Source organism: Lepus europaeus, chromosome 5 (genome assembly GCF_033115175.1).
Source record: "Lepus europaeus isolate LE1 chromosome 5, mLepTim1.pri, whole genome shotgun sequence".
Lineage (NCBI taxonomy): Eukaryota > Metazoa > Chordata > Mammalia > Lagomorpha > Leporidae > Lepus > Lepus europaeus.
This window is the reverse complement of record NC_084831.1, coordinates 48,046,655-48,058,664: the sequence shown is the minus strand read 5'-3', so window position 1 is coordinate 48,058,664 and position 12,010 is coordinate 48,046,655. Positions and strand designations below refer to the sequence as shown.

At 43.4% G+C, this 12,010-nt stretch overlaps 1 protein-coding gene across 1 annotated transcript in view; it reads left to right on the top strand.

Moving 5' to 3' along the window:
- FYB2 (FYN binding protein 2) overlaps positions 1-12,010 on the top strand; it is a 114,488-nt gene that overhangs the window by 45,627 nt on the left and 56,851 nt on the right. The window contains 3 exon segments of the mRNA XM_062190088.1: positions 3,288-3,319; positions 8,408-8,504; positions 11,568-11,727. Of these exon segments, the coding sequence (XP_062046072.1) occupies positions 3,288-3,319; positions 8,408-8,504; positions 11,568-11,727 (289 nt within the window).

Here is a 12,010-nt window from a genome sequence, read left to right as displayed (position 1 = left end):
GGAAACAGAGTCATGTGCTTGTGTCACAGAGTGGACACTCCCAGAGAGGTCCACTGGTTAAAAGGGGCAGAGAGAGAGGAGATATGAAACCATCACTCCCTCCCAGAAATAAAGCTTGTATATGACATTTGTTTCTGACCTCACAGCCAGACCAATAGCTGTGTCTAGTATGGAGGTGTTAGCTGGTTTTCTTTTCTTTTTTTTTTTTTAACTTTTATTTAATGAATATAAATTTCAAAAGTACAGCTTATGGATTACAATGGCTTTCTCCCCCCTCCCATAACTTCCCTCCCACCCACAACCCTCCCCTCTCCCACTCCCTCTCCCCTTCCATTCACATCAAGATTTGTTTTCAATTCTCTTTATATTCAGAAGATCAGTTTAGTATATATTAAGTAAAGATTTCAACAGTTTGCACCCACATAACAACACAAAGTGAAAAATACTGATGGAGTACTAGTTATAGCATTAAATCACAATGTACAGCACATTAAGGACAGAGATCCTACATGAGGAGTAAGTGCACAGTGACTCCTGTTGCTGACTTAACAAACTGACACTATTATTTATGGCATCAGTAATCACCCTAGCCTCTTGTCATGAGTTGCCAAAGCTATGGAAGCCTTTTGAGTTCACCGACTCTGATCATATTTAAACAAGGTCATAGTCAAAGTGGAAGTTCTCTCCTCCCTTCAGAGAAAGGTACCTCCTTCTTTGATGACCTGTTCTTTCCACTGGGATCTCACTCGTGGAGATCTTTCATTTAGGTCTTCTTTTTTTTGTTTTCCATGGTGTCTTGGCTTTCCATGCCTACAATACTCTCATGGGCTTTTCAGCCAGATCCGAATGCCTTAAGGGCTGATTCTGAGGCCAGAGTGCTGTTTAGGACATCCGCCATTCTATGAGTCTGCTGTGTATCCCGCTTCCCATGGTGAATCATTCTCTCCCTTTTTTGTTCTATCAGTTAGTATTTTCAGACACTAGTCTTGTTTATGTGATCTGTTTGATTCTTAGTCCTATCATTATGATCAATTGTGAACAGAAATTGATGAAATGGACTAGTGAGATGGCATTGGTACATGCCACCTTGATGGGATTGTATTGGAATCCCTTGGTATATTTCTAACTCTACCGTTTGGGGCAAGTCAGCTTGAGCATGTCCCAAATTGTACATCTCCTCCCTCTCTTATTCCCACTCTTATATTTAACAGGGATCACTTTTCAGTTAAAATTTAAACATCTAAGAATAATTGTGTATTAATTAGAGAATTAAACCAATAGTATTAAGTAGAATAGACAAAAAAAAATACTAAGAGGGATAACGTATCAAGTTGTTCATCAACAGGGCAAGGACTGATCAAGTCACCATTTCTCACAGTGTCCATTTCACTTTAACAGGTTTCCTTTTTGGTGCTCGGTTAGTTGTCGCCGATCAGGGAGAACATATGATATTTGTCCCTTTGGGACTGGCTTATTTCACTCAGCATAATGTTTTCCAGATTCCTCCATTTTGTTGCAAATGACCAGATTTCATTGTTTTTGACTGCTGTATAGTATTCTATAGAGTACATATCCCATAATTTCTTTATCCAGTCTACTGTTGACGGGCATTTGGGTTGGTTCCAGGTCTTAGCTATTGTGAATTGAGCAGCAATAAACATTAAGGTGCAGACCGCTTTTTTTGTTTGCCAATTTAATTTCCTTTGGGTAAATTCCAAGGAGTGGGAAGGCTGGGTTGAATGGTAGGGTTATGTTCAGGTTTCTGAGGAATCTCCAGACTGACTTCCATAGTGGCTTAACCAGTTTGCATTCCCACCAACAGTGGGTTAGTGTCCCGTTTTCCCCCACATCCTTGCCAGCATCTGTTGTTGGTGGATTTTTGAATATGAGCCATTCTAACTAGGGTGAGGTGAAACCTCATTGTGGTTTTGATTTGCATTTCCCTGATTGCTACTGATCTTGAACATTTTTTCATGTGCCTGCTGGCCATTTGGATTTCCTCTTTTGAAAAATGTCTATTGAGGTCCTTGGCGTGGTTTTCTTTGATGTTTTTCCTAATGCAATAAACTCATTTCTGCCTGCTTTTAAAAAAAAGTGTTCTACAAAAGGGAACATAAATGGCTGGATTTTATCCCATTCAAATAAAAAAAAGTGAAAGTATTTTTGATTTTACATATTTTAATCAGATGTGTTTTGTACTCATCTCTATTTTTAAGCCAAATGATTGGCATCTGACTTATCATTTCCTGATGACTTGGGAAGATTCTTGAATATAAAGGTAGAAGTGTACATAGTTCCTGTTCTGAGATATACTTGGCCCTTGGAAAAGGACACATTGTCTTCACAGCAAACCACACAAATCTGTTTTCTGTCATCAGTTTCTCTTTTCTGATAATTATTATTTCTTCCTACTTTCAACATCTTTGTGCCTGGCAATGAATCTTTCTTGCAGTCGAGCACATACCGAGAACCTACTGTGTGCCAGTACTTCTGAAGATGTGGTAGCTCTTGCTCCTCAGAGTAACTTGTGAGCTGCTGTCACTGCTTCCACTTTACAGGTGACAACATCAAGGCGCAGAGAGGTCATATAACTTGTAATTCTACTGATGCTGCATCTCGTTTGCTGGACTTAAATGTGAAATCAGAACCAATAGTCCCTGAATGAAGGCCTACAGGGACGAGTGTATGAGCTATCACACCTGTAGTTTATGGCAGAATTTTCGATGCTTACTTTGTTTTCTTCAGCATCTTTGGGTGGATTCCAAATAATTAATGGTTTCAGGTAGATGGTGACTAAATAAATAGAGGAGTATGTTATGATCACTGAGACATAATTTTAGGGAAGCCAAATCTAGGTCATAGAAGAGCTGAGTTTTGATCAGGGGGTATATTCACGAACAGTGGGCAAGGGAGAATTTCCAGCATTACCTGCACACTTGCCCACAGCTGTTGGGCCCTCTGAAACATTGCTCACATGCCACAATTCATACTTCTTCATATGATTTGGAAGTTCTTTATTCTACAAATGCATTTCTTGGAGGGTGTGTAGAGAACGATTAGTTTTGCTAAGTCACATGGAACATTTCCTTAGACATGTACCATCATTTCAGAAATGACCATCAGCTTCACGAGCTGTAGTTCATAGAACTTCTGGTTGTCAGTGTCGGCCTTTGTTCCATATTGAGATACCGCCCCCCTCAACTTTTAGTCTAGTATCTAATGATATGTAACCAAACAACAGAATCTGATTAAGGATTATGAAAATGATGATTTCTCTTTTCTTTCAGCCTTGGAAGAATGTGCCCCATGAGGAACACAGGTGAGTTTCATCTTCAGAAGAAAAACAGTTAGTTCAACCACTGACCGTCTGACAGCTGAACTGGTTTTGCTCGATGTGCAGTTAAGTTTCCAGTGACTGACTTGGTTCAGTTTCCCCAGCAGCTTGCAGAGTGCCTGGTGCAGAGAAAGAGCTTGGTGGCATTGCCCTGTCTTTCTGTCTGGCCTCACTGCAGTCCATACTTCATGCACTCAGGAAGCACTATGTACCTACCACATTCTAGGCATCCTCTGATGTCCAGGCTTCTGTCCACCTTTAGGGCTGCAGTGGCGATGGGGACCAAGCTATTGCCCCCAGGAGCCCCTGGATTGGTGGGAGAGTCATATGACCAATCAGGCAAACAATAATCATGTGAATCCAAAAGAATTCATAATTTCTAAAATGCACCATGTTGTTGCAAATGTCTTTGCACATTTAAATCATTAATTCTCCCCAACTTAAGGATCTAGCAAGCGCTGACCCACCAAGCACCCCCTCTTGTAAGAAGCCTTCCTTGGCCGGCACCGTGGCTTAACAGGCTAATCCTCCACCTTGCGGTGCCGGCACACCGGGTTCTAGTCCCGGTTGGGGCGCCGGATTCTATCCCGGTTGCCCCTCTTCCAGGCCAGCTCTCTGCTATGACCCGGGAAGGCAGTGAAGGATGGCCCAAGTGCTTGGGCCCTGCACCCGCATGGGAGACCAGGAGAAGCACCTGGCTCCTGGCTTCGGATCAGCGAGATGCACTGGCCGCAGCGGCCATTGGAGGGTGAACCAACGGCAAAAAGGAAGACCTTTCTCTCTGTCTCTCTCTCTCTCACTATCCACTCTACCTGTAAAAAAAAAAAAAAAAAAAAAAAAAAAAAAAAGCCTTCCTTGATTCCTCTCCCACCAGAAAAGTAACCAGTCCCTTGCCTGTGGTTTTACAGTAAGGTACACACACACGTGCACGAATGTCACAATATGTAGCATGTTTGCTAACATGCCAGTTCTTTTCCTACCTCCCTTGCCTGGAGCCCCTTATGGGAAGGGCCAGCATTTTGTTCTAGGTGTCCCAGGTAGCTCTTGTTCTTCCTGGGTCCAGAGAAGGGCCCTGGAACACAGCAGGCTCCTGCTTGCCTCTTTGGATTCTGCTTTATCTCTTGGCCCTGGAGTCATATTTAAAGAACCGAAGAAAGAAGTTTGGTGAGCCCTGGAGAAGCAAGTATTGGAATTTCCTGGTCAAGGTTAAAAACCATGAAATTCTGAATCATGGGAAATCTGCTGCAGCTGGGTGAATTACTGTTGTCTCCTTGGGTTCCTGCCTGATGCTAAATTCATGATCCTCGTAACTGGCTCTGTAGTGCCTGGTACAGTGCTAGGGACTTGTGAAAAGATTAATTATTTAGTTCAGTATTCATTGTGCTTTTACTCTATTGAGACACTGCTAGATTCTGGGGCACAAAAATGAGCAGTACCTTGCCGTTCACTGCAGGTGGGAGTGGAAGCTGGTTGCTGGGAGTAGGGAAGGTGACTTGCAGGGGAAATGGCCAAATAAATATGAAATGATAGTGTAATATAATCCCTGCTATGGACATTGTGCAAACACAGAGGTGAGGCACAAAAACAAGTCTCAGGCTCCCAGAGTGCTTCCTTGAAGAGTGATGCTTGAGCTAAATCTTCAAAGAAGCATGGGTTGGGCCAGGTGAGAATGGTGGAATGTATGTTCCTGGTATGTGGAAAAGGATGTGCAGAAAGAGAGGGTGTTAACTAGTAAAGTCCAGGAATCAACACACAGTTGGATATTGCTTGAGCTTAAAATGTAGTGTGGTAGCAGCAGGAACAAGCTAGGGATGTGTGTAGAGCTGGATCCATAAGGGCCTGAGCTCCTTAATCACTTAGACCAGCTCTATCCAATAGAAACAGAATGCAAACCATATTTATGATTTAAACATTTCTTATGGTTGTACTTTAGAAAGTTAAAAGAAACAGGTAAAATTAATTTTAATAATATATTTTGCTTACATCAATATAGTCACCCCTCAGTGTCCTCAGGGATACCAAGACCCCCAGAGATAACAAAATCCAAGGATATTCAAGTCCCTTGTGTAAAATGGTGTAGTATATGTGTTGTAATTTCTATGTCTTTGCTTTTACTTAACTCATTTGTAGATTACTTATACTACCTAATACAATGTAAATGCTATGTAAACATTCTTACATTGTACTGTCTGGAGAGTCATAAGAAAAGTCTACATGATCTGTACAGATGACATTGTATTTTTTAAGATTTATTTATTTATTTTGAAAGTCAGAGTTCCAGAGAGAGAGGGGTGAGAGAGAGAGAGAAAGGGAGATTGAGACTTCTATCTGCTGATTCACTTCCCAGGTAGCTGCAATGGCCAGAGATAGGTCAGGTTGAAGAAGCCAGGAGCTAGGAGCTTCATTCAGATCTCTCACACGAGTAGCAGGAGCCAAAAACACTTGGGCCATCTTCCCCTGCTTTTCCCAGGCCATTAACAGGAAGCTGGTTTGGAAATGGAGTAGCCAGGACTTAAACCAGCACCCATATGGGATGCTGGCATCACAGGCAATGACTACCTGTTATGCCACAATGCTGACCCCTATAGATGACATTTTAAAAAATAGTTTTGGATTTGTATCGGTTGAATCCATGTATACAAAGCCCAAAGAGCACAGGGGGCTGACTGTACCTCCAAAGTGTCACCATTTTACATGTAATCAGTCTAAATGACAGATTTTACATCCTTTTTCCCCAACAGATATCCAGCACCCTGGTATATCTTACACTTCCAACTCAATGGGTAGCAGACACATTTCAAGTGTTCAGTAGCTACATATGGCCAGTGGCCACTGCCTTAGCATGAATTTCTGTACCCTATAGATCAGAGAGAATGCAAAACAGCTTTAAAATTGGATAGTTTACCCCTCCCCCACCACCTTGACTGTCCTACAAGTCAGAAAACTAAACTTAATTCAATATTTAAAAATCCCCAAATCCAGACATGACACCACAAGGAGAAAATTCCATGACCTTGTGTGATGAGTCACAGTCCAAAGTCAGGCACACTGAAAATATTATGTAAAATACTCTTCAAATTTACTAGAGGAGGTATATATTAAACCTAAGTGAGTCTTGTTTAGACTTCTGCTGTCTCTGACAAGGTATCTCATTATGTAAATGCAAATATTTCAAAATCCCAAATCTGGAACACTGTGATCCTCTGCATTTCGGGTAAAGAAGACTCAACCTACAGCTGTTTATCTAGATACTGCTGTGTAGAATCTACTGGAAAGCAGAGGATAGAAGCATTTACAAAGGACATACATTGATATGGGCAGATGGATGCCTGAAGAAAACTAAGAGCAATATAATTATGGAAATGTAAGAACTGAACAATTCTGGTTTATCAGGTGCTTAAAGGACAACAAGGAGTGTGGACCTGTGACAGGCTGGGAACAATGCTAGGTGTTCCACCTTTACGTCATGTCTCATTTTCATGGCCACTATAGAGATAGGCATTGTAACGTACATATGAGGAAAGGTAATTTTTATAAAGGCTAATCTTTGGCTTTTAGAAAGAGGAAGGGGGCCGGCGCCGCGGCTCAATAGGCTAATCCTCCGCTTTGCGGCGCCGGCACACCAGGTTCTAGTCCTGGTCAGGGTGCCAGATTCTGTCCCAGTTGCCCTTCTTCCAGGCCAGCTCTCTGCTATGGCCCGGGAGTGCAGTGGAGGATGGCCCAAGCGCTTGGGCCCTGCACCTGCATGGGAGACCAGGAGAAGCTCCTGGCTCCTGCTTTCGAATCAGCGCGGTGCGCTGGCCACAGCACGCCGGCCACGGCGGCCATTGGAGGGTGAACCAACGGCAAAGAAGACCTTTCTCTCTCTCTCTCTCTCTCTCTCTCTCTCTCTCTCTCTCACTGTCCACTCTGCCTGTCAAAAAAAAAAAAAAAAAGAGGAAGGGAATGCAGAACTCACTACATAGCCCCTGTTCATCACAGAATTACTTTATGGCTCTATCAATGGACTAGAGTACTTGGACAAATGAGTGAATGAATCAAGCTTCTTAAAACTCTTTCTGGTTGTCTTTCAGAACAGCGCTCCCCCTGAGACACCCCCTTCCTTCATGACCACCTCTTCTGATTTCCTTGGAGGACTCCTCTTTCTCAGTCTTCCATATAAATGTGGTAGCTGAAAGACTGTAGGACCATCAAGCTTATTATAATGGCAGAAACAGAAATCCTCACATGCATGTCTGGGTTCCCCAGCATTTCGTTCTTGGTCCATGCTTCCGTCATTTTGCTCTGCACCTTAACTCTCTCACATACTCTTCCCCTGGAGCCGTCATCTCTGTACTGCTTGGTGCAGTCATTCCTTTGATTAGGGAACCCTGGGTACCATCCTGTGATGTACTAGTCCTACCCATGGATTACACTGCATTAATGCTGGTGGTACCCATGTGAACAAAATAGCTCTGTCTCTTTATAACTTGATTTTTAGGTGGCTGACAAGACAGAGGAGGAAGTAGAGTCAGATCTATGTAGACACAGTAGAATACAACATAGAAGGACAAAGTGTTAGGGGACCAGAGAAGAAATGACTGCTTGTGAGAATCTTTCCTGATTCTCAGGTAAGATGATTTAGACAAATTGAGAAAGGTGTTCTATGAGGGTACTTCAAAAGATCTGTAGAAAAAAGATGGAGTTAAATGATAAGTTTATTTTGGTGCAAAAGAATTTGGGGGGGGACTAGTGTTGTGGCGTAGCAGGTAAAGCTGTCTCCTGCGAGGCGGGCATCCATTCTGGCTGCCCCACTTCTGATCCAGCCAGGTCACAAGAGACTTAGATTTTATCCTAACAGGCAATGGGGACTTCAGAGATTTTAAGCAAGAATTAACATCTGGAATCAGCTGGAGCAGGCAGAACCTTGGGGAAGCTGTCTGTATGATTGATCTGATCCTAGTCCCTTTATCTTAAAAAAGATTGATTATCTGTGTAAATTCCTTTTCTCCATTCATTGCATTTAGAATTGAGCATTGCCTTGTCATATAAATAAGCTTCATTTTTCCCCCCTGGTATCTCTTTGCATTTCAGCTCTGAATATGAGGACAAAGACATGAAGGGAAAGGAGCCACGTGAATTGGAAGCTCAAAAAACCAAAAAAGATCAGCCTTCAAGCCATCCTTTCAAGGTAGCTGTATTCTAGGTTCCTGGGCAAGCAATCCAGTTCACACCTGGAGCAGGCTCAGTTCTAAAGGGTGGTTCCTAAAGGTTGAGACCAGCAGCTCTGAACGGAGACAGAGTCAGAAGGTAGACCAGGCATCAACAGATGTGACAAAAACCTTGGCACCAGCCCCTGGGTTTCCATTTACTATCCCAGAAGGACTGTGGCATGGAAGCGGGCCAGGGCCTAGTGCAGGTTCAAGAAGGCACCCAGGATGCAAAATCAACACACTGCCAGGTGCCATTTCTCTTAGTCCCTTTTCTGCCGCTCTTAAAAAAAAAATTCCTAAGACCACATAATTTATAAAGAATAGAAGTTTACTTAGGTTATAGTTCTGGGTGCTGGGAAGTCTGAGTGCATAGTGCTGGCATCTGTGAAAGGCCTTCTCGCTGAACCATAACAGGGCAGAAGGCATCACGTGGTGAGGCGGGGCAAGCGAGCCATAGAGGGTCTGCTTTTGTAACAAAGCCACTCTCTCTACACTCATTAATCCAAGATAAATCTGTTCCTGAGGGCAGGTTCCACGTGACCCAATCACCTTGCAGAGGTGCTACCTCCAACTCCTGTTAACATAAATTTGGGGATTAGCTGTTCAATATATGAAATTAGGGGGACCCAAGAAGACCAGAACTATGTCCCTGCACTCGCATGACCTTGGAGTGAGGGCTTCCTTAAATCCTGTGCCTTAAAACTCTGCTAGACAAGTGACTGTGAACTCCAGCATCCCATCTGTAAGATGAGAACAGCAGCCCCTATCAGACTCTATCCCAAGTGTATCTTGTTTGTGGTAAGAAGAAATAGGGTGAGTGAAAGCACTTTGGTTACCATCAGCTACCACAAGAACAAAAAGCATTGTTGCTGCTTTAATTAACATCAAACCTTGTGAACAGATGTGTATATATTCACGTCCAATGGGCATTGCCCCCTTCAAAGTAGTTTGTGTGGTGGGAGGCTTATGCAGTAGATACCTCCAGAGTTACCACCAATGCTCCACAGAGTCTGGATATTTGTTTGAAACGTGCATATTTTTTAATATCAGATTGTACCAGTGCCATCTGCTGGACTGGGTAAATCGAACAGCAGTGGTGGCAGCGTGGGCCTGAGTGGTGATGTAAGCCCAGAGACCGGCTGGGCCAGTGTGGAGGTTTATAGAGTATCAGGAAGTAGTGCAATTCAAAGTCTAGAGTAAGTCACTCTTTAAGAAAGACAGGGTCCAGAGCCGGGGAGCAGCACTGGTGTTAAGGCCAGGAGACTGGGGCAATGTCCTTACTGAGTGCTGATGGAGATCAGGAGGGGTTGATCAGGACATCCGAGAAAGGGAAGAGAGAAACATGACCAAGGATACTGACCATGAAGAAGCAGGTGTCGGTTCTGTTCCAGTGGTAACTCCATGTCAGGAGCAGGCTCAGGGTCAGGCCCCCACCAAAGAGTCTCCTCTCCTTTGAATGCTGTAGGTTTGTGATTGTGAAACTTGAAAGTTGCTTGGCACATGTTAGGTGAATGATGTGGGTGGTCTAGCCGGGCAGTACTCTTTGAGGTCAAACATAAATGATAAATCTGTAGATCCCTGATGCATTGTTATTTAAACTAACTTAGGGAATGTCCTCCTGAGCAGTTCTAAAATCAGGCACTGCTTCATTAGGGGCTGTGTTAAAGGATGGCAGTCACTGTATTTGTGGAAAACGTTGACTTCATTGCTCGCTCATCATCTTTCCCTGTTTCAAAAGCTACATTCTTGGCCATAGGATGTACACGAATGCCCCTCTTCTTTTTCTCCACAGTTTGTCCAAGAACTTACTGAAGACTCAGGTTGTTCCCTGCTCTGTATCTATTAGTTACACTGGCTTTTCCCAAGTACTTTCACATGTCTTACGGTCAGCCCTCATGTCCACTTAGCCATGATGGAAGCAACAGCAACCTATCTCCCTTTCATTTCACAATTAGGAAATATTTAGATGGCCCAAATGGTTCTAATTCTTCTCTTTCCACTATCGCTTCCTGTCAATATGTCTACATGTCTGAAATGTCAGTCTGATCGGGTTTCTCCTCTGCTCAGAGTCCCAGGATTAAGATGTAAAGCCCAAACTCTTTGCTTTGCATGCAGGACCCCTCATAATGCAGCTCCATTCTGTCTTGCCAGCTTCAGTCTCTAATCTTTCTTCCTCTTTTCCTTAAGTGCCTCACTCAGCAATATCCTCCATGCTACCTTAAAAGGATTTTAACACCCCATGCCTTTGCTCCGATGTTCCTTTATCACCCCTATCAATGTCCCTCTTCATTTTAGAAAACGTAGTTTCATGAAGCCTGCTCTCTGAAGTCTCCCCTAACCTTGAGTTGTAGCCAAGAGTACTGACTTACTCATCTTCTCTGTTTCTAAGACAATGTGAACACCACTGCTATAAATACCACTACTCACACTATTCCCCAATCAACTGTGTGCCTTGTTTTCACCATCATTCTGTACATTGCATGTCTACTTCCAGAACGCAGACTGTCTCACCTTCAGTGTTTCACAAGTGCTGGATGGAAAGGGAACAGGAGAGTGGTGGGTACAAAGATGAAATGTCAGGCTACAGGAAGGTGTGGAGAAAGGAATACCCAGCTTCCCTTAGTGATTAAGAGCACAGGGCCCAGGGATCAAGTCCTGCCTTGATAGAGAACTAAATATGCGACCAGAGACCAATGATTTAACCTCAGTAAATTCCTCATCAAGAAGACTGATGATATTTTCTTCATGGGGTGACATGTCGGTTAAAGTAGACACAATATATAAACGGCTCACCTCCGAGTTGGTACTGCATCGTAGCTTGTCTCCTGTGGACCTGTCTCTGTGCCGGGCACTCACTGCTGCTTCAGGGGTAAATGAAGGGCATGGTGTGTGCCCACAAAATACAGTCTAGTAAAGCAGCATTAAATAAAAAACAAATGTCACTTAGCCACAAGGAATGAAGGGAGGAAGAACACAGATAATCAAAGAGCTAAGTGGAGAGGTCGGAGCACAGCTGGACACTTCCTGTCATGTATGCTTAGGTAGATGCCTCTGAAGAGACACCTGGAAAAATCCAGATGATCGGAATCCATGGAGACAGAAGCGGCATGCTGGCTGGGCAGCAGGAAGCTGCGACTGATGTCAACCAGATGAAAGCCTGCTCTGGGGGCCCAAAGCTACCTGGTTACTCCCTAGGCTATGGTAAGTCACATTCTCCCTTATCCTCTTCACCTTTACCAACGATAAGTGTGGCTAAGGTCTTAATTGATTTTATAAATGCTTATATTTATTGAACATTTACTATGTACGAAGTAATTTGCCACAGTGAGGCAGTTATGCAAGGGTCGGAAGTTCTGGATTTTGAAGCAGAAGATTTGAGTTCAAATCGGGGCTCTGAAGGTAGCTTTGTGGTAACTTCATACTCCTGCAGCTCAGTTTCTTCCTTTATAAAAATGGAACATAATACAGACAGCACAGAGGCTTT